Source organism: Cupressus sempervirens, chromosome 3 (assembly GCF_028749045.1).
Source record: "Cupressus sempervirens isolate cs-2001-9-10 chromosome 3, ASM2874904v1, whole genome shotgun sequence".
Classification (NCBI taxonomy): domain Eukaryota; kingdom Viridiplantae; phylum Streptophyta; class Pinopsida; order Cupressales; family Cupressaceae; genus Cupressus; species Cupressus sempervirens.
Window position 1 is genome coordinate 706772718 of NC_143120.1, and position 24178 is coordinate 706796895.

General features: G+C 35.8%; 1 protein-coding gene across 2 annotated transcripts in view; it reads left to right on the top strand.

The window, feature by feature from the left end:
• Nucleotides 1–24020, top strand: part of EMB1187 (Protein kinase superfamily protein) — a 144122-nt gene extending 120102 nt beyond the window's left edge. The window contains exons 8-12 of one of the 2 annotated variants that reach the window (XM_089821594.1): nucleotides 20806–20853; nucleotides 21066–21171; nucleotides 21368–21434; nucleotides 23399–23491; nucleotides 23603–24020. In XM_089821594.1, coding sequence (XP_089677720.1) covers nucleotides 20806–20853; nucleotides 21066–21171; nucleotides 21368–21434; nucleotides 23399–23491; nucleotides 23603–23725 — 437 coding nt within the window. In that variant the 3' untranslated portion in view covers nucleotides 23726–24020. The remainder of the gene's footprint in view (nucleotides 1–20805; nucleotides 20854–21065; nucleotides 21172–21367; nucleotides 21435–23398; nucleotides 23492–23602) is intronic. The other variant, XM_089821595.1, reaches the window with a different exon arrangement.
• The last annotated feature ends 158 nt before the right edge of the window (nucleotides 24021–24178 follow it).

Sequence of the window (24178 nt, forward strand, 5' to 3'; positions counted from 1 at the left end):
TGCAGTTTGGTCCTCTGTTGAAATACACTTAAGCTCAATTTCTTTCCTTTGAACCATACCTTGAAATAATGCTATTTAATTTCGACATGTTTGGCTCTATCATGAAAAACTGGATTGACCAAAAGCTTCACACAACTTTGGTTATCATACAGAATCATTGTAGTTTCCAAAGGCTGCCTAAACGAACCTGATAGTAGTTTTTGAAGCCACATAACTTCTCTTGCAACCACACAAGCTTTAACAGATTCAGCTTCAATTGTGCCTTGAGCAATACAAGATTGTTTCTTGCACCACTAGGAGATCATAGCTGAACATAGGCTGAAACAACATCCTAAAGTGCTCTTCCTATTAAACACACACCCGAGAGAATCCTTGCAAGTTTACCTCAACACGTGAAGAAACTTTTAAATCATATCCCACTGTACCACAAACATATCTCAATATGTGTTTGGCTGCCACAAGGTGTTAATGTTGTACCTAAGGTCAGATTAGTTTAATCAAGAAATAAATTGTTTTAATTAGTATACTGAAAACATTATACTTACTGGTTAAACATTATTATCATTGATTAATAATAATTAGATCATTCACACACACACAGTCTAGCGAGGTTCATCACACCCCTCCTTCCATGTTGCCTGTCACTTGGGAAAAACCACAAGCTAGGTGGTGGAAATGCAATTTCGATGGAGCATCCAAAGGCAATCCAAGACCCTCAGGTGCAGGCTTCATTATTAGAGATGAAAATGGAGACTTCATTGCTCTTGGAGGCAAAAGGCTTCAGTATGGAACCAACAATGTAGCAGAAGCAAAGGCTGCCTTTTTGGCAAAAAGAGCTTCAAAAAAACTTGGGGTGTCCTAGCTACATGTGGAGGGGGACTCGTTATCATCAATGCCATCATTAAAGGCACTATGGAGGCTTGGCATCTGCAGAATTACGTCACCAACATTAATCAGGAATTGGCCACCCTAAAGGACTTAAAATTAACCCACATCAAAAGAGTTGGCAACTCTAAAGCAGATAGAATGTTTAATTGGGCACTAAATCTTAAAATGCCTAAAATAATAATTGAGGATTTAAAAAATATAAGTCTACAAGATGTTGGTGAACCAAATTCCTGGACTTAACCTTGGAAAAAGACACATTCTTTATGTTCTTAAATGAGCCTTAAGCTATGCCACATGCAGAAGGGTAAGGATGAATGGGATGGGGCATTAATGAGAACCTAATTCACCACCTTCTACGCAACTTTTAGCTTCTCCCAAGCCACATTTCTCTCGCTCATTCTAGGGTTGCTTGAGGGAGTAACTGAGCATTTTCAATGGAGTCTTTGTTCACCCTTGCATGCAACAAACAACAACATCCATTCCATGGAGTGGTTGGACCAAATGTTTGAATTTAAGCACCAATGACTCATGGATGTGGTAGAATTGTTGTTAGGGGAAATGTTTTTCCTAGCGGACAATCAACATCAAACCAACACTGATGTTTACTTGATGATAATGGCCTGGGCCTTGCAGCTTGGGGAATCCAAAGACATTGTACGGTTTGTAATGTAAGAACTAGTACCAGCCCATGCCCTGTAAGAAATGGAGATCCTTGGCATCTTGGTTCCAGGATGATGACTCAACTTAGGGAAAGGAAACCGAGATTGGGAAAATCCTAGGCACAAAGCTCACGCCCTTTGTGTGGGCACTTTATAGAGAGCAAAAGGCACCAAAGATATAGACAAGTCAAAAATGGTTGGTATGCCCTAAAACTGCTGGTCATGGAACACATAATTGACCAAGACATTGAAGCAATGAAGGCTAGGGTATGATGGATAGAGGAGGATGAAGAAGACTTGGAGGTGCACATGAAGACATGGGCAAAGGCAAACTGGGCAAATCAAGAAGACAGAACCTCGCTGAATGTACTGCTTTATGAGCGCATTGAGGGCTTCATTCTTTCAGCCCTACAATAAGCCTGGAGCTCTTGGTTAGCCCCTAAGTGGGTTTATGGTGTGGTGTTTGTGTTTGCAATTGGTAGTAAGTTTTGCCTAGTTTTGAACTCTGCTTTGTTAGATTGCTTTCTTAACCAGGGCAAGTTCTGTAACACAATTTTTGGTTTCAACAATGATGTAACTACTCAGGAAAGAGGCTTTCTCATAATCCCCTCTCTGTTTCCTTTTCTTTCTCCTTCCTGACATTTTGATCATGCAATTATGGTTTTGGACCGAGGAAATCAGGCCTGTTGTGGCCGGGGTTCCTTCTTGTTGACAATGTTGGGCTACCCAGTTTTCACATTTTTTTGGTAAGTAGTGGGTAGGAACAATTTTTCTGTTATAACTTTTTGATGGTGAAAAACCAAAGCAAGAAAAACCATGGTAACACCCTGTGGTCTGGTTGCACGGATCTATACAATGCAATAACTGTTTTTATGATTCTGATGTCGTTCTGATCTTTCATCAAATGAATGATAGGGAAATGTATCAGAGGAATGTCTTGAACTGTCAGTAGTGCCGTAGTAATTATTTTGGCATGACAGTGTTTTTTCATGGATCTGCTTTTGAAATTATTGCAAAAATCTGCCACAGACCCTTGCGAAGTTTTTAAAATTCGAGGAGTCCTTATTTTATAAAGCTTTACTTTATCAATAAAATTTAAAATCATTATCGAGAAACATAAAATAAACATCTAATAAATATTAATCAATGATAATCATTGATCAATACTGATTATCGATCTGATTGAATTGATACTTATAAACTGTATGCCACAATAATCATTTAAGCTGATCAAATGCCATTATTGATTTAATGAAATTAATGACTTCATAACATTCAAAGATTGGATTGTATTCCTTGTAAAGAAATCGCTTAACAACAATGATTATCGTTGTCTTCAAACGACATGTATTAATATTAATTTGTTATGAATCGGTTGCATTGTGATCACGGGGCATGTCTCTACATGAGACATGCCTTTTTGGCATATACATATAATCAGATCTGCCAAGCACCTGAAACACACAGACAACAGTGTTACTACAAGTTGCAGTGATCTCTCATTTATCTATTTGCATTTCATATTCAAAGCAAGTATACAGGTATACTTACAGATTGGCAGCCCAATCTACTTGTATAAATATGCAAGAGGAATTTAATCAGTCATATTGACAAGGAGATTCAGTGAGAGTGCAGTCATCATATCAAGGTACATATATACAAAATAAAAAAAAGGTATTACAATCTCATCCTATTTCCTTAAAAGAAGGTGAATTTATCTTGGTTCACACATGAATTGACTCAAAATATTGACATCATAAGAGCTTGTGTTAACCAAATACATTAAAGAACCAATTAACTGCATGTGCATAATAGGATCAACTAAATTTGAAGAGGCTGCATCCTTATGTAACTCTTTCAGAATTGCTTCCATAGGAGTCAACATAGATTTCCACTATAGCATACCAAATCTCTTTAAAATATCAATTACATATTTTGCATGACTCAATATGGTTTCATTTGGCCTTTGCCATACCTCAAGCCCAAAGAAATAGTCCAATAAACCAAGATCTTTCTTTTCAAACTCAGAAGCGAACTCTGTCTTGCATTTAACAATGAGATCATCATTACCAGTGAGAAATAAATCATCAATGTACAACACTAAGACCAACACTTTGTCATCATAAGGGGCTGCATATTTTTCAGCTTCTTCCATAGTGTGCCTAGCCCATAATGGTCTTTTCTTGTTAGCTGAAATATTACTGGGACCAGCTGAAGTATCTATACGATCAACTGGATCCATAGTGTGCTTGGCCCATAATGGTCTTTTCTTATTAGCTGAAATATTACTGGGACCAGTCAAAGTATCTACAGGATCAACTGGATCAACAGAGTCTTCTAAATCTTTATTCTTCCTCTAAATCTCTGAAGGTGGATCCAGATCAGCCATATCTATGTCTTGAGGATGCTCAAAGTCTTCTCTATCAAATTCCATGATCAACTCTTTGGATTTCTTGCAAGCTACATCTTCATCAAAAGAAACGTCTCTGCTGATTTCAATTTGCTTTTCACCTAGAATGTAGATGATGCATGCTTTTGAAGATTCAACATAACCAACAAAGATGCCTTTATTTCCTCATTTCTCTTTTGAAACATGAATGTAAATAGGGTATCCAATAAGTGACATCTAGTTTAATACATATAAAAACTTCTTATTTTTCTTGGATTCAGGGGCTGACTCAATTTTTTCTCGTTGAACCTTTTGAAATTACCTTTTTTTTCCTTTTCCTTTTGAGGTGTGGGCTGTGAGTACATGATCATCTTCATGGTGATTTTTATGTCCATTGCGTCTAGCTTCAAGTCTGCATTCTTCCTGAATGCAATCAGCTCTCAGTCTATCAAATTTTGGAAGATCCTCTTTCCCATTGACACCTTGAATGGAGGATTCCCAAGAGTGGGGAAGTCCATTCATAGAAAGCATTGCCAAATCTTTATCTGCAAATGATTGTCCATTTGCAGTAAGCTGATCTTTCAATTCAGTGATCTTCACGAAGTATGAAACTACTGATTCTTCTCTAGCCATTTTAACATGCAAAAGTTGATGTCTCAAGGCCAGAGCTCTATTGGTATTGTTGAATTCATATAGGTCCTTCAAAGTTTGAAACATCACTTTGTCTGAACCCAACTTAGAAATAATGAGAACTAGATGATCCTTAACTGAATCAATCAGAATCCTCTTTGCCTTGACCTTCTTTTCCTATTGAGCTTTATTAGTTTCTTCAGAAGGTTCATTTGGATCAGAACTCACATAGTCAAGAAGGTCATTCTCTTCAACTGCAATCACAATTCTAAACCTCGATGAAGAGAATTTGAAGAACCATCTAATCTATCTTCAATTTTCAAACTGCTCACCATTGTCGATAGCTGCAAACAATCAACTGAAAGTAGAGCAAATGGAATAAGTATAACAATACTTCTGGTATGGGATCATTTCCTTAGACCCGCACTCATACCATGTTAGATTCATAACCAGAAGTATATAGTTGGAACAAAATGAAATGCAATAATTCAAAACAATCAGATAACACAACTAGCAATCCTGGGAAAAACCCTCCTCACTAAGGGAAACAACCTAGACCACAGAAAGTCTAATTAAATAATTGATTACAATTGATTTGAATCACAATACACTTAGTGGTTATACTCCAATTGAATATATAAATTCTGCAACACTAAACAATATGCAACGACTTATAATACATTTGAACCAGCAAGATGATGCCTATCCCTGCAAACACACACACTCAGATGCCGTATCTCTGCATACACACAGAACTTGGCTAGATGACAGCCATCGCTCTATAAAATAAATAATACCAAATATTGGAATGACGCAGTCTGAAGATGATGTTCATTTTTGGAATAGAAAACTAATGAGCATTAATAGACATATGCAATAACCATAAGATGAAAACTCATAATCATAAAGGGACCCAATGACTACAATATGAAAACGGTTCATCATAATGGATGAAGCAACTGAGTCGCATGATAACTAAATTAATTTGCGAGGAAAACATAGTGATTGCATGGTGCCAAGGAAGTAGCTAAGTCATACAAGAGAAGTCAAAGATATATGAAATGACGAAGACGCAAGGAAACTGTCACCATAATTGAATCAACACAAGCACATAGCCAAAAAGGGTAATCAATCGAAGAAGACTAAAATATCAAAAGTGCAAATAAGAAGAGGCATGAACACATGGAGTCAAACAATAACTGAATCAGAATGAATCTAGAATAGCAAAACATGAACAGTAGAAACTACACATTGATTTTTGAGAAGCTTGTACCTGCAAATTTTAGGTATGAAATCTTTCTTGCAGCTTTAGACCTCAACACTAATTAAATGCTAAGTTACGACATTCACTCTTAGCATGTGGAATTTGGGAGTCGGTCTGGTTGAAAATCTAATTTGGTTTGAATTAGATTGGAAGTCCGCCACAATTTGGTAAATTCGCCTGAAAGTCTTAAAGCGGGACCCAAGTGGAATTTTTGTAGACTTCTGATTTCAACATAGGAACCCAAAATGAATTTCAAGGAACTTTTAGCAAATTTGACCATAAAACACATTTTCATTGATTTTTTCAAAATATATTTTTGCCAAATTAGGTGTATTCAATCCTCCAACCTCAAAAGTGTCCACTAAAAAGACCAAAAAGGTTGTTTTATATGTTATTTGTGCATTTGTGAATGAAAAAAAAATTTCTTGCCTCCATTGCTAAACTTTCTTGTTTGGTTGCCATTGCTCAAGGAGTGTTGGCAAGTGATTATTGCATGCTTTAAGCTTGTTTGCAAGCTATTCCTACGAGATTACAAAAACGGGGAGGCAAAGCATTGGGATGTCAAATCAGAGCGTGCAGAGTTGGAAGATTTGATTGCGAGCTTTGATGCATGTGCAGTTGATGATGATGATCACGCGCTACCTAGTGATGTTGAGGCTAACATTGTTAGAACCGATGCTAGTGGCATTTTTTGTCTGTCTAATTTGTAATAGTAGAATAATCATGATTTGCTTAATGGTTTTTGATGATATTTGATTGGTGATGGCTGATTATTAATGTTGACATTGTTTTTGAACTGAAACATCGATATGGTTGTGTATGTTGACATTTTGTACATTATTTGGACTAAAACATTAATATTTGTGGTGTTGTATTTTGATGTTGCTTCAATATTAGCATGGTGGTATATGAAATTATTTGCTATTGTGTGTGTGTGTGTATAGAGAGAGAGAGAGAGAGAGAGAGAGAGAGAGAGAGAGAGAGAGAGAGAGAGAGAGTATTCTTGTGTGGATGAACCCAAAACGAATACCAACCCAACCCAAAATAAGGATGAATTTTGAACCCAAATCTGTTCTCGAATCCAAACTGGCAACTTAGATTAAATGTACTTGTTACAAGTAGAAGTCCATAAAGATGGGGCAAGAGTTGGAATTAGTGAGATCTTTGCAGATGTTGTCTTGCCAAGACTAATAGTTCCCTTTTTTAAGGGTGAATATGAAAGAATGAATTCAAAAACCATTGATTTAACATTGATGGACTTCTTATATATAGATAAGATGTCAGAGCATATGAAATTGGAACTTTTGCAGCATCAAGAATGGACCCATATGTTGCAAAATATTCAAAGTACTTGTCAAAATAGGAAGATTGGCTTCATTTTGAAATATGGATGCTTGAGGCAAAATCAAGAAAAAACTAGGTGGATGATTAATTAGTGCTCAAACTAAGATTTCCAATGGGAAAAATCAAATATTGTATTGCCAATTTATGTTGTGGAAGAAAATCTCTCCTTTATGTGTTAAAAAAACAACATGTTGGGTGCTAGTGACTTGGTAATAAAGGCTTATGGGCTATATGTGAGATTCGAGGTGTTACTATTGCTCCCTGGCCAACAAATTTAGCCCCTTTGGGCTATTTGTACTTAAGGGTTGGAGAACCACCCCCTAATATTTGTACTCAAAACCGTTTACTTTGGCGCTTAGTTTCTAATATCACTAGTGGTTTTAAATTGTGAAAAATAAATTATTGCAGCCTTAATGACGTCACATCATACCCTTACGCAAATTGGTCATTTGGCTGCTGCCTACTTAGAGGTGATGCAAGTGTTTTTGAAGAACTTTTAGTAGAGGATTTTGACAAGGTTGGAATAACAATGATATGGTGGCTATGCTACAAAATGCTTTTTTTTAGGAAACCCTAAAACAAAGTTCCACAATTTTCTTGATCTAATTTGTATTGTGACTGTATGGATTTGTAGGTTTTTGGGCCTATTGAGATCAATTGTGAGGTCCATTTTGCACAAGAATGCATCAAATGAGAACTCTTCATTGGATATCTCTCTAGAGAGGGAAGGGAAACACATATTTAGAGCTTTAATACTATGTAAGAGTTATTTTTCAACCCATAGTAGCCCAAGGACTACCTCTGACCATAACAACCTTCCACAGAGGAGAGTAGTAATAGAAATGCAATTAAGCTAGAGAATTCACTAGATAATAAAGGAACTGTGCAATATACAATGATGAAACCCTAGTTGAAACTTTAGGACATACTAAGATCATGACAAATGTCTTAATTTGACGATCTGAGACAAAAAGTAAATGACATTAGTAATATTAATCCAAGTATGCAAGTTTAAATAGGACCTAACATGAAACTAGTTCGGTAATTACCATGTTTACACCATGTTTTGCTTCACTTAAATTTACTTTAATTATTTTTTTATATTTGTAATTTAAAACTTAAAATAACTCCAATACTATTTTTTTTTTATTAATTTAATACTTGAAAGAAAGTCATCCCCAAAATCCTGAAATTTTTTTTAGTCCTGACAACCATGCACCCCCCCCACCCATCTTTGCAACTTGGATAACATTATAAAAATCTACAAACAAGACACCGTGAAAATTAATAATTTTAGAGCTTGACCAAGGGCATTCTTTGAACATAAGACTTGAATCCAGGGTGCCTTTGGCATGGCATATTATTATTACCTATGAGATGGTATTCTTTGTTTAGGGTATTGTTATTACCTATGAGCATAGTAGCTAGGAGATGGGGCTCCACCCCTCCGAGAAATGTCTCAGAGACAGAGATGTGTCCTTGAGAGTTGATGCATACCCAAAGACCTCCAAAAGGGGTGGAGACTTCAACTCGAAGTCTCTTGCCATACCCAAGTCTCCTATTTGCCTCAAAGTGAAAAGGCATGTTGAAAATAAATAAAAGGAGGTTTACCATCATTTATCACTGCTGGATCCCAAACGTTGCCGTTTGAAGCTCTAGTTGACTGAATCAATGAATTGCATGCACAGACAGACGGAAGTTAGGGGATTGAATTTTATTTATATATTTTTGAATTTCAGTTTGTAATGATAATCTGATGTGATGATATGCAATACTCAGAAATCAGATATGTAATGTGAGTTTTGAACTATGGCTATATGTGGCACAATATTAAATGTCATTACTATCTGTGTTAGTGACTTGAATTGCAGGTTTAATATTTTGATTCAATGTGTTGAAAGTGGTAGCTTCGGTCAGATATAGAATGATGATTGATCCATGTTGCATATATATACATGAATGTGTAAATAATAAATATATATCAGTATACTTTGCATATACTGATATATGCACATACATATTTAATTGGCTATATCATTATTTATGGAAATCAATTATCATTCATATAACTGATTGAAACTCCATATATCCCAAGTATATTATCGATCTGCATATAAAGATTACTACTTGCAGAATATTATTATTTCATGTTTCATATAGGATTCCGATCAAGCATTATTATCGGTGATCATTTTCAGAAAAGATATTTATTTATTTGTTTGTGCAAGATCAATTCAGATCGAACTTAATAAGCACTTGTGTTTGTTAAGTTGTAATTTTCCCGTCATAAAATAAATAATTAATCAAACCTTTGTTTGTGAGCCGATTGATTTAGTATATCTCAGACCCATTTTTATTTAATTGTTAACGTAGGTGTGGTCGTCGGTTATCTTTGTAAACCCTTGGGAAGTTCCTTCGAAGGGTATTTAAGCACGACATGCAGTTAGTAGTTGGTATACGATTTGGATTATTTTCTTTGTACAACGAATTCCTACTTGGAGTTCTCTATTGTCTGCCATTTCAGAAGAGAAAGATCTTCCCTACTTGGCTAATCTGGTTTCAGTGGGATTCAACTCTCACCCTACTTCCTCTCTGTATTACTTGTTCAGATCTGGCAATTCTATGCACCATCTTTGTTTACAAATATATATATATATATATATATATATATATATATATATATATCTGTGATTGGATTTCAATATTTGTACTGATATTAATTAGCATTTCTGGCGAATACATTCACTTTGTTCTAGTATCTCCGAGTGCAGCTCAATCCATCACCTCAACAACCCTCTACGACTTTCATACCTGCCTATACATCTCCCAAACTCCATTGTACGGATTGCACTTTCAGATTGTACGATCACCTCAACCATTATCGTATGGCTCCCTGTATTAACACATCACTATGCAGCATCCTCTCATTGTACGACCTCTCAACCCACAACCATACGACCTCACAGAGACAACCGTATGGTCTCTTTGTTCTTGCTACCGTACGACCTCAACTACCACCATACGACCTCCATTTTGCATAGCCTGCTCCAACACTACCATACGACATCAACACTACCGTACGACCTTCCACCTTGTGCATTGTCTGCCAGGAGACTACCATACGACTTCCCCATTGTGCATCCGACGAATACTTGATAGGCTAGATCATGTTGGAAGGGAAACAAAACATGATAGTGGTATCAGAGCCAAAGATTTTTCTAGCCTGTGGATAGTGAGTGAAAGTTTATAGCCGGAAAAGGAGATCCCACTCAGTTGATAGAATGGCAGATCAAGAACACACCCCTACGGAAGTCATGGTACTATTGAGGGATCTTTCGAGAAATCAGGCATAATGACACTTAGCGACTTATGGAAGAAACTCTTCAGAAACTGGTAGACAATAAGATATTGGGGGAACAAAATGGTCACAGTGCTGACTCGGTTTCAAGAAAGTGAATCCTCATCCGGCACGCTCTCGACCTTCCATGCCAACATTTCCTACTCGGGTGGAGGTACCACATGGAGGAAGGCAACCAACCTTTGAGGAAATTCAAGAACAATTGAAAGAAGACTAGAAGAATGCAAACTTTGAAGAGGATATATCCTACAAAGATTACGCAGAAGTGAGAATGCGATATTCTGGAGAAGGAAACTGAGGATATTTTAACAATGATCTCAGAAGAAAGTTGAGCAAAGTAAATCTATCACTATTTGACGGATTCGGATCCGGATCAATATCTGCCCAAGCATGGGTAATGAAGGCCAATACTTACTTCCAACTTAATCCAATGCTAGAGGAAGAAGCAATTAAATTTGCAGCACTCCACTTGGAGGGAGTGGCACATGAATGGTGGCATCATGGCACTATTATGCTGGGGCATGGCACTATTGATTCAGCATTACCTTCATACTGGTCAAGATCAATATTATCAACATTCTGATTACAAATTGCAGATAAAAGAACAGTGATTAGCAAGAATCATATTCCGAAAATCAGAAAAGACACATATAGTCCAGTTCTGAGATAAATCTAATCATTTTTAACACAATGTTTTTGATATTCAAATTTAAACCTTTCTATTATTCTTGTTTACAATGCTCTATTTTATGACATTTCTTGGAAATTATTAAAATTATATTAAAATAAATTGCCATTTCCAAGTACACCATCTCCTATTTTTGAAAATTACTACCAGTACCAGTACCGGTCTCCAAAGTCTCCAAGTCTCCCCATCTCCAAGTGACTATGCCCATGAGAGGGATACACTGCTCAAATTTTGGAAAGTCCTACAGGTTCAGGCTTGAACGAGTATGGGAATACTGTCACAAAATAATGGGTTTATTTTTCCTTAGGCAGTTCTTTTGCATTTATGGCTGATGTCATCATGATGAGTGGAATAACACTGTTTGGTTATTGGAATCCATGTAAAGACTGTATCAGATTGTGATATGTAGGGGATCAATATTTGTGGATATGGATACATATGGCCGTGGTATGACTGTTATGCATGTAATTTTACATTGAGACTCATGTGTATATGATTGTGATAGGTCGTATTAGAATATGACGTCACTGAACTAGACTATGATTAACCTCAGAATTCTATGCCATCATGCAATTATTGAGAGTGATAAATGCAACAGCACTGGACATTATACATTGACATTTGTATGTTACCAAGTTTATTGGATTGGTGATACATAAGATATCAATCATCGCTGTGTATTAGACACTGATGATTGTGTTATTATTGTGCATGGTTGAGATGTAGGTATGCCATACGACATATGTATTGTTATTGATCTTAACATGCTTATGATTGCAGTAATTGCTAGTGTCATGGGACTCTTGATTTCAAGTTTGACAGTGCTAGTAGCGATCAGTAAATAACAGGACTGCAAATTATGAGGTCCTTGAGTAGGCAGTGACTTATGAATCACTGTAAGTCTGTAAGATATGACTGTGATATCTTTCTCTCTTGAATTCTATCACTGTTTGATAACTTGGAATGCAATCATAGTGAGGCTGGACTGTAGTTTTAATACTTATCGTCACTATGTGATATCATTGAAGGCAACCCCATATCTTGCATATGGTATATGGGCTGGGATACAAGATTACTCTGTGCTCACTCTAGACTATGTGATGGTATTAGAAGTTTAGACTTTGCATGTTGAACTGATTGAACTTTATGCTTCACATATTCACACATGATTATGCTTCACGGCTGCCTGATTAAACTGTGATTTTATACCTTGAAAATGTACTACAGAGATTTTTCATGATATCATTGTGTGTCAATGCTTATGTGTCCTATATGCATATGGAATGTGGGATATATGAATATATAATGTTAAAATATGAACTATGAATATACGATGTTGTGATCTGCGTTGTGCTTGACACCACTACGCATGAACTGTAAAGTACAAGATATTAGCATGAATTTGATGTGTTGTAATTGAAAGAGATTGAGGAGGTGTTTGATGCATTGACCCAATACGAAGGTTAGTTATCCCATCCTGAGTTGTATGAGATGGAGTTTATGTGTTTAATGATAAGCATTATGTTGTGTAAACAAAACTACATTCCTCATTGACTTTGTGCTAAGTTGCCGATTCTTGAAACAAATCCGATTCGGGCATGTGAATCGGATCGGTGGATTCGGGATTTTTTTTCCCAATTATGATTCGTGGAGGATTCATGTGTGTGTGTGTATACTAAGAAACTTCAAACTAGCGACTATGCAAGAGCAAAATGAAAGAGCAAAAGAACTTGCATCTTGAATAAAAGGGTCATTTTTAGGGTTTAAAGCAAAAAAATACATAAAAATTTAACTTTGGCCCACTGTTTTATGTTTTTGTGCCTTGTATTGCCACGGATCCACATTGGATCCTTGGGCTGTGGCTTGGATCCTTGAGGATTTGGGCAGGATCCTTGATTCTGCCTTGTGGATCTGTCAAGATCTGCAGCCCACGGATCCACAGGCAGAATGAAGGATCCAAGCCCGAATCTAGATTCGGTCTATCTAGGATGAATTTGACTATTAAGATTTTGTGGTTACCGGTATGTAGGCATGCCTTAGACAAAGAATGTCTACGGAATCAAGTTAGTACCCATGTATGTGTATGACCAAAGTTTCTTCTTTCCCATGTTAAGGTTGTGTCTAGTTTATAATACCAATTTTTTCATGTTCAATATATTTATTTGGATGTGGATACAATATGATTTAATGGAGAATTCTGCCCACCACCTATTTTGATCGGCTAGTAAATTTATACATTGTGACAAAAATTGCATTAAGTTGTCGGTTGCTTTGAGGATTATGGCAAATTTACTCAAATTCGGGTTAATATGAGGAAATATATAATATTTGAACTATTTTGATTCATGAGTCCTTGAGGCATGATGAAGATATAATATCTTGAAAAGTTTTATTTGCTTTCAAAGTATTAAGGTATACAAAATGTTAGTTTAATGCATGTGATTTTAGATTGAAATATTTTGATGTATCAGTTACACCTTGATGTATTTTAGGCATGGATAAGAGTAAGAATTGATGATGAAGATGAAGGATTTTAGTGACGTCCACAAGATTGAACAATCTAAGGGACCAAGGAATCACAATAAGCTAACTCCATATTCCTTTCCATGTCTGACCTCCTGCAATGAATCTTGACACTCAAACAAGAAATCTGGTTGATCTTGTCCTCAAAATAAATTGTGCATGTTGTCGGCCCTCAAGATGATTTCGTACTGAGCCAGGATGCCTTCATATGCTGTGCACTCCGCGAGAAAGGGCCATTGAGTCTCAATTGTACCCATCTCACAAAACATGCAAGTACTCTCTTCCTGCTCCTCTTTGGGCGTTTTCTATCTACATGTCTCCCATCTGAGATGCAAATTTGTCCTCGATTGTGCTGCTAACAGCCTAACTTTCCCTATAAAAATTGCCTCTAGGTAAAACATATTACCATGTTCCTGGGTTCAATTGAACACTTTGATGTAGTAGGCCTTTTTTCAACCCATATTATTATTCCACATGGCAGTCTGAAATTTTTCTATGACAAACATTTTTTATTTGCACATTGGTACACTCTTGTAACGTGATGTTCCACATGCTCAACCACTTTATGTTCTGTTTCATCCAAGTTTTCTTCCCATTGGCCAAACCCTTTTTCATGCAATTTTGGGCCATCGTTGGTTATTTGTGTTTTCAAGTTTCTTTAAATAACTTATTAACCAAGTTATTGCTGCTACTTCCAATGGGAGAGTGCAGACTTCTGCTAAGAGAATTTCATACGGCACTGAGGTTTTGGCTTTGAGGCAGCTTGTGATCAAGTGTTTCCGAATCCTTTCTAAATGTTTCCATCCACATTTTGTCATGCTGCCTCCCCAAACTTTGCAGCCATAAAGGACAACCGATGTGACCAGCAAACCAAAAAGAGTTTCCTTGGTTTTTCAGTCTCAAAACTCAGCATTTCTGCATCTATTTTGAATTAGATATGATAGTTTCCATCCACCTTAAAACCTTTTTTCTCTACAAGTCTTCCAGCCGAGTCTATGATGACTGTCAATCCTGAGATATTTGTATTCTTTCACAATTTCTCATGGGCTTCCTTTGGAAAGGAAGGTAGTATGTTTTTCCTTCCACTTCAAAGAAAAAATCATGATCCTTGTTTTGGTAATGTTAACTTGCATCCCCACTTCCTGACAAAAGTGATCTCTTAATCCTTGAGCCATTTTTGATATCAAGATAAGATCATTGGCATCTAAAAGTAGCTTCACCACATACTTTTCAAATTGGACATGTTCATCTATTTTGTCTAACCAAGTTTCTAGTTTATCAATGTATAAACCAAATAAAGTAGGAGATAATGAACATCCTTGCCTAACATATGCTAGAATGTCTAGGCCTGAAATCCGTTGCCCTTTTGCGCTTTTTCCTTCACCTTCTACCCAATTGTTGATTCTATGTTCCATCATGCTCACAAAAAGTTTGCCAAGAAGAGGGTTGACCATAATAGTGTGATAATTAGATGGTTCATTGATATCCCCACTCTTAAATAAAGGAATAACCACACTAGTAGTCCAATCCACTAGAAAACTTTTCTGAATGACACTGTTAAAGACTTCATTCATGTGAGGGGTAAGGAGATCAACTCCCCACTTTAAAAATTCAGCTTGAAGCCCGTCAATGTCACTTGCCTTACCACTTGTTAATTAATAATTTCTTTATTGCCAATGTGATGTCATCCACCGTTAAGAGCCATCAAGGTGTTAACAATGGAAGAGTTCTTCCCGTGTGTCCACTCATAAAGTACCTTTGCATAGTCTAACCATTGAGCATCTGTAATATTATTCTCAGTTTTTTTTTTTTTCCCTCTGCTGTAGTTTCTTCCAGAAGTCTTTGGGGTTCTGTTTGCCAAGAGATGACAACTAACTTTTGTGACATTGAGATGTTAAGCTAGTAACATAGAATCATAGAAGAGATTGAAGATCTCATTTGGATGGAAATTGAACTTTGTAATGGATATGTCACTGTTGTGCCTTCTTTCAAAATACAAATTGATTTCTGACAGAGACTTCATTTCACAGAAGTGTGCCAAGTGAAATTCTTACTCTCCATAGCATCAAGAGTAATGTAACATGAAAGGAAGTACCATAAATCTTCTATCCTTCTCTTATTGGATTATGAATCTTCTTTTAATATTAGATTGTTTGAGGCTTTGGAATTGATTGGATGAATTGAGATAGTATGTTGAGTCATAAGTTTTGGGTTACTACAAATACTGTTGCATTGGTTAAAGTGAATCAATGTGCAGTTGACATAACTTGTGATTCCTAGCTGTGAGTTAGGATCCAGTGATCTGTAAATTCACATAGCATTCTTGATAAAAGTATTGATTAAAAGGTCAAAAGAGGTATAGAAAATATATGAAAAAGGGGAGTTCAAATCTTAAATATGATGATTTAAGGACCCATAGATCAATTATGTGTGTTGAAATCGACCGGAATCTGGCTACATATCCCTGAGAAACTTACTAAGTTGTGTAACTTCAGAGGTATCTTAAACTATATGTTTCTTGAACAATCATAGAGGCACAGTTGCTCAGAAACCTTCAAGAAGGTCTGAAATGCCTAAGATATTCATATTAGGAGTAGTAGTGTGGTGATTTCACAAAACATGGAAACATCCAATTGTTTTAAGAGATCAGTGTAAATAGATGGGTTGATTGTTTAATCTAACCTAGTAAACAAATGGGATCGAAAATTTATTTCTTAAAGATTAAGATTAGAAGCTTTGGTTGTGTTAAATAGGTAAAAGTCCTTATTACCTGCCATGGGAACCAAACCTTACAGAAGTGCTTCTTGATTTTTTTGGATCCTGTTAGTGAAATTCTAGGTGTTAAAACAATGATTGAACCTATAGCATTCTCAGGGAAAAGTCTGATATAAGGACCAAAATCTCATCCTTGGTTGTAAGCATGGAATGATACATTGTTCTCCCATCAAGTTATCAGCAAGTTGATTAGGTTCTGTGGACTAAACAGATGACTACAGAAAGGAAATACTTATCTTTATTATCTGATTGGATACTTTCCAGGTGAATTCACTCAACTGTCACTTTGGTCTAGGTATTAATGGAGGAAGCTGGCTAAATTGGGATGGGAATTTGTTAGTGTACATCCACGTCTTCATGGGTCTCTTGTAGTTGTTGTATAGACTGAACTAGCTGTCTAAATGAACCCTGATGATTTTGAGTGACAAATTGCAATAAGCTACAAGAATTGAAGGCATTCTGATGAATGAACTCATAAATCTTGATTGACCCAAGCTTGAGTGGGCTTATTGAAGTGCCGTTATTGCATATCAAAAGCATGAAATATGAATGACAGTTTGTAAGATTTTGTGAAACCTACTTTGTGTTTAGATATATAATCCTGATGAAGATCAGAACATTCCTCTATGGTGGGGCTTGAATTCAAGAGAGGCATGGGGCCTTGGTACTTAAAAAGGTTCCATTGAAATCATGTTTTGAATTGATTCATGATGACAAAACATGAAGGCCTAAAGATGCAAGATGGCAAGGATCTTAACTGAAAGAAGACCCAGGTAATAAGACCCTGCCCAGTTATATTAAGACTTATCTAAGCCCCGATTTCTGTTTATTAAGGAAGGAACATAATCATAACAAGTTATGTTTCTCATGGAAGGTTTAAACCTAGTTGCTATCCAACTAAGTGTTTGTAATGTCCCCAATTTAGTCGGCATCAGAGTTTCAGGGATTAGCCTATTATTGTGATCCTTGTAGGCTAATTATTGTGGATAGAGCGTCTTCTATGATAGTGGCTTGGCTTGGGAGGGTCTTATCTTCTCCACATTTCAGTAAGGTACAGGTTGGTCTTTGTTTGGCTCAGATTGGACTTCGTTTGGGCTTAGTTTTGTGTGCTTACTATTTGTGGTAAGTTGGTGTTGATCGAGATGGAACCTTTCTATTTTTGGAAAGTGCATTTGGTCACATGGAGAAATAATAGGTATGACTCCTATTTTTTAGACATATTTAAATGATGAATATTTTTGGGAGTTATTATATTTTTAGTGGCCAAATTAATAATAATTATTAAACGGCTTATTATAAAGTTATAATTTAACTTCATAATTCACTTAAGTTGAGAGTTGAGTTATCATTGGAAAGTGTCATTTATTAGTAAGTTAAGCCAAGTCAAGTGAGAGAATCTAAAGGAAGCTTCTAATTAATGTTGTGTGGTGAAGGTGAAGTTACATTTTGACAACAAAAGGGGATTTGGAGGTTATAAATACAAGCCCATTTGTTGAGAAAAGTACACTTGAAAATATATTTTCCTTTGTTGCCTTTGTGGCTTTCTTGAGTTCTGATTATTTGTGCCCTTGCTGAAGTATAAGGGTTTGATTTTGATCATCTTCCACTGCTGAAGTATAGTGGTTTGATTTGAGGGTTTGAATTTAGAGATCCCTCTTATTGTGTCCACTGTGGTTGAGGGGCACTTGTTTTACGAGGAATTTGGAATCAGAGTTATTTATTGAATCTACTGCTGAGGTATAGTAGGTTATTACTAGCCTTGCTAAATCTGAATTTAGTGTCTTCCTTCTGTATTTTCTGTGACTAGGAAGACTTTGCTAGTGGTTGAGAAATTAATTGCAATTGCTCCTGCAAACAGTGGAGTTCGAACTTGCAATTTGTAGTGTTCAGAATTGGGGTTTGGTATGGATATAGGGTGACTGATTTAAATGGAAATTCTGGAGTGAATTTCTCTTGCGTTCTGAGTGATTCTGTGATTGCAACAAGTGCCTAAGTTCTCCTATTGTTAGGTGTTTATCATTTCTGTTCTGAGGGAGAAATAAATCTGCAATTGAGGCACTAGATTTCCAGGTCTGGCATCATAGTTAGCTGGGGTTCTGGGCAGCATTCCAAGCCCTATCAGGTGACTGAAAAGTGTTACAGTTGGGCAATTATTACAGATTAATATCAGGGCCTTTCTTGAGGTGACATTCAGCCTTGCTGTGGAACTGGAAACGGGTCAGGCATCGATAAATAATGTCCCTGTTTGACTGTTGGAGATACTGGTTGCTACAGTGCCATGTTTGGGTGAATAGTGGAATCCTGTGTTCAGTCCAGAGCATGGTCTAATGCTGCAAATTGAGGAACTGTTTGTCATCAATCAGGTTTCTTCAACCATTGTTTGCAAATTTTTCTATCATTGCAGTATAAGTTGGTGGCTAATAAATTGTAAATCTCTTAAACACATTGCAGCAGTAATTTGTGAAAATCTTCAAATTGCAATATATTCAGTGTGGCATTTAGCTGTGGTTATTTTCAGTATCTTATTTGCTTCATCACTAAATTGGAGTTGCATACAATTGATTTGCAAATACAAATTAGGAGTTGAAAGAAGTGGAGAAAATAAATTTATGAAACCTTGATTCCAGAATAATTTGAAATCTATTAATTAGCCTAATTAGTTGGAGCAGTCATTCGCATATATCAGCATTTTGCTTAATTTCTTGAAGAATTCATAAGTTCAGTAATGTGAGCCAACAGGGTTATTACAGCGTTCTAACTAGAGTTATATTGAAAAAATGCAACGATTGTGGGTATGTTGTAGCCACCTAATCTGACATTAAAAATCTGGCTAGGATTTTTGTGGGTCATCACTTTTCAAAATTGCAAGCAAAAGATGTTAAGGTCAAAGCCTCCAACTCCAGCACTGACTAAAAGATACATTCAGACAAATGAATTTTTACAATTTTGAAGAAAGGTAGTACAGATCTGAAAAAGATTTAATTCATGTTCAGAAGTGTTAACGGCTTCATGTTTTTATTTGCTTTAGGCAGCCTCCAGTCCGAATGCTATTGATTCAGTTATTACATGGTCTCCAAGTTGCTGGAATAGAAAAATATAAAGCTATAGTAAACACAATGTGTACACAATAGTACGATATTCACAGTAGAACTCAGAAATGCACACATGCAACCAAAATGTTGGGTAATAGTATTGATACATTAACGTGTGCACAAGATTTTACCAAACTACTATCATGACACTTAAGGCAACGATGACAGTGAGTATTAGGCAAAATATGTGTGGATGTATAGGAGGAATGTAATATGGTGGGAAGATAGTTCTGCATCTTGAAAGTCCAAAACTACAGCCTAAAGCTCTTGCATTACCTGCTGGAGCATTGAGCATATTGTAATTCCTATTGAATGGTTCTCTTCTCAATTAAGAAAAGGGACTGGTCCATTAGATAACTAGGATGACAGTTGTATTTTGGCTTTATGATACCTATAACACACATTGTTAAATGTGACTATTCACTTTTTTGGTTTCTTGATACACAAAAGATGTTTGCAGCCATCCTTGTGGTTTATGCTTTTTAGTTTTGCATTAAAGGAATTGCTATTCACCATACCAAATTTATTGGTTGTGCTCATCTGAGAATGATTGATCAAACCCTCTACTGTGCAATGTAGCTAAGAACACGGTCTAACCATTTTGTGCAAGTTCATTTATTTTTCTTGGCATTTGTAAAATAGTTTCAAGTCAAAATGGCTACCTTTCGCATAGTACCATATGGCTAAAAACCAGGCACCACTGCTGAAAGTTTATTTATTTTTCTTGGCACTTGTAATAAAACTTAAGAACCAAAATTTTCCTTTTTCATAAGCAAATGATTCAGTGTCGTTCATCTGATGTGTATGTCAAAAGTATATTTGACCTTTTCCAATTCTTGATTCCTCCCTTACCCTGCCTGAAACCCATTTGCCGTGCACTAAAATTCCCCTGCAAGTAATAATATTTTGAAATATATTATTAAGCACAAGCAAATGCCAAAAGAAAAAGCTATAATTATAACCTATCAAAGTAGCATTTTCTTGCACCTTATTGAAGTCTGCAAAGTCAACATATAGATCAGAAAATTTGTAGTCATTCATTCCTACTCCCAATAGATAATATGTAACGGCATATAAGATATTTATATTATCAAATGTTAGATGGAAATCTTTCTACAATGCCCCTTCTCACTATAATGTCCACTATGCTTGTCTGATTTTCCCTTTACCTTGTTCTCAACTGGTATCATTGCAGGATTATGGCACACCAGTTCAAACTCGATTTATGTTTATAGCATATCTTGTAGGATATTTCTTTCCCTTTTTGGCATTGTATCAATTTACTATTTATTTTAACCAATGCACACAGTAAAGATTTGAATTTTATAAAACAATAGAAGGGGCATATATGAGCTTAGTAGGAGATACTTTTGAGGGGACACATCTATGTTCGTTTCTGTGACACAAAATCTTTTAAAATACTGCTAAAGTTGTTCTGTTCCTTGTTTTATCCAGACAAGCTTTATTTGATTGATTTTGAGTACGGGTCTTACAACTTTCGAGGATACGACATCGGAAATCATTTTAATGAATATGCTGGATTTGAATGTGACTATAATTTGTAAGTCTCATTTCGGTTCCCAAGTGCCAAAATGGTGCCTGGTAATTTATAGTAGGAAAATTAACCAGTGTTGTCACATTCTTTGAAGAACAAAAAAGAGATATAGTAATGAGAATATTGATTGAATTTGATTCTAGTATATACATGAATATACCTAATAGTAATCACACATTATTTATTTTTTTATTTTTTGCAGATATCCTGATAAGGATTCCCAGTATCATTTCTTTCGACATTATTTATCACCTGATGATCCTGAATCGGTATGTTCAAATTAAATTTGCTTGTGGGTATTTCTGATGTTCTCTGCAATGTAGATTTCTTGAAATTCAAATTTTCGCTGTAATAGTTGAAAATGATCAGATCATACATTTAGTCTACAGAGAAGTGAATGCCACTGTGCTTTGTAAGCATGATAACTGAATCTCTGTAATCCAGTCCAGCATAGAATAGTAGGGGCCTCCAGTCCTGGTCATGGTGTTCCCAAGTTATGACCTTTCAGAAATCATTAAGAAGAGCGAGGGGTTCAAATGCCTATAGTGTTGCAAAATAAATACAAAATCACCATTAAGAGATTATCTGTAACGTCTGTCATGAAACACCCCTACTCTGTAATTTGAAATCATTAGAAAGAGATAGAGGTTCAAATACCCATAGACTTGAGAATTGACTAGGACATGCGTCTCTCTCTCTTTCTCAAAAGCAAATCAAGCAAGGGGAAATTTCTACAGCTTAACAATCACTGATGGCCTAGAATTATTATTTATAGACCATGCAATCAGATAGCAGAAGTTACATACCAGAAAGACAAATAGAAATCTTAGCCTTGCAGATACAGAGAAATCTACATCACTGCCGTGCATTAGAGATTCTTGTGGTTTTCCAATTCAAGATGTTACTTTGATTTATATATTTTTTGTTTTCCCTTCTGTGGAAAACTATTTAACTCTGCTCTATTTTTGTCATAAGGAGGAGCTTGTATTTTATAATTTGATTTACAACCTTATATCAAACAGGTCAGACCATGGATCTGATCAGTGTTTTTATCAGGTATACAACTGAAAGCAAAATTTGACTGGAAACTTGGGGTTATAAGCCACATTTCTAACAAAGACAACTAGCATCATGTGTTGCCTTTTGCTTTCAATTTTTGAATTCTTGTTTCTTCTCTGAAGCACCTGTGTTTCTGTCAGAATTTCCGACCAAAATCAGCTCCTGTTAAAACAATTATTGGTATGTATCTCTGTCTTGTAGTCACTGGGTCTTCTTCTGTTGCCTGCAGTCTAGCATTTTCTTTTACAGAGGGTTTTCTATGTGATTCCTTACTCAAAATCACCTTTGCATCTCCAACCTGTTGTTATCTACAATTAACTAATTAAGAACAAGGTTCTGTGGCCTTCTATGCTTCTTTGGGTCAAATCCTTCGTCAAATTCTCAAACATTGTCGTTTGAATGCTATGATTCTCTAAGTTTCTGGTACGAGATTAAATACAGATTGCAGAGGGACAACTAGCATACGAGAAAAACTAGATAAATATATTCTAAAAATGTTATTGTTAAACATCGACAATAAAAGAGCAATAATATTAATAATAACTTGAATTTAATAGGAGAAACTGCTGAACATCTTTGAACATTGCAAAGCATTGAGGAATGAATATTCGTCATTCACCAATGAATATTAAACATTAAAATTCTAAACCTAAAATTAAATATGACTGTGAAATTCTAAATAGGGATATCTGTTCGTTCTAAAATATCAATGATCATGAAAATAAAGTGTTGAAATATGACTCACTTTTAAATATATTTTACAGATTCTCTCCTTTCTTTTTAAGCCAACATTTAAGATGTGTGATTTACCCGTTACACACCCCTTAAGAAACATCGTGGGATATGAAAAATAAATCCTAAAACACCCCTTAAATGTAAGAAAAGAAATCAGACTAAAAGGGAACGTGGGAGGTTGTTCCTCTCCATATCCCTGAAATGTCCAGGATATTCTGGACAGTTGCAGAGAGGATGGACACGATGTTCGTTAAAAGACACAGAATGGTGATGCTACTTCACAACTTTTGAGAAGCATTTATTTATAAGCTGTTTACACAGTTTGGAACATTCAATAATGATAAACCACAGAATATTGCTCTATAGGTGGAACAGAACATTCATTCAACTAAAGATGAATGAGATTAGAAATTTGAAACTATGAAGATTTTTTTTCCAGGTGTTAGAGTCTGAGCTGGAAGCAATTTATATTGAGACAAATTGTTATGCTCTTGCCTCACATTTATACTGGGCGTTCTGGGCAATAGTTCAGGTAAATTCTTAAATATACTGATTTCACGTTTAGGGAAAGTCATTTTATTTTTTTACAAAATTTTACGATTGAATGCTATGAGTGACATAATTCTTCAATCTTGATGCGCAGGCTAAATATTCTTCAATAGACTTTGATTACTTAGGTTACTACTTTCTGCGTTACAATGAATACAAAAGGCAAAAGGATTTCTGCATATCGATTGCACAGCCATTTCTTCGAAACCTCCATTGAGGGTCTATCTTCGTGTCAGGATTCATCTCTTAGCTCATCATTCCGATTCATTTTGATTCCATATGTTCATTGGAATTTAGTACGAGTAAACACTTCCATGTGAGGTTATTCCTTTACATGTGATCGACACAACCTTGACTACAGGTCTTTGACCACCTTGTATCATATTATATTGTAATTTTTTTTAAACGTGGGAAAAATTCAAAGTTCTAGAATTTTCATCAGAATGATGGTGCAAAAGGCCATCTTATATATAAAAGTTTTGTGAAATCAAAATGTATGGTATGCTTCACTATATCTCTTTGTTTAAATTGTTGTCTAGTTTGTCAAGAGCTAGCTGGAATAGGAATCATTCCTTCTCCATGAAATGGTTATATTTTCTTTATTTTGTCTAACAGATTTGCAATGGTTCAACTTTGGTCTACAACTTGCAATATGAACAAGAGCATAGTT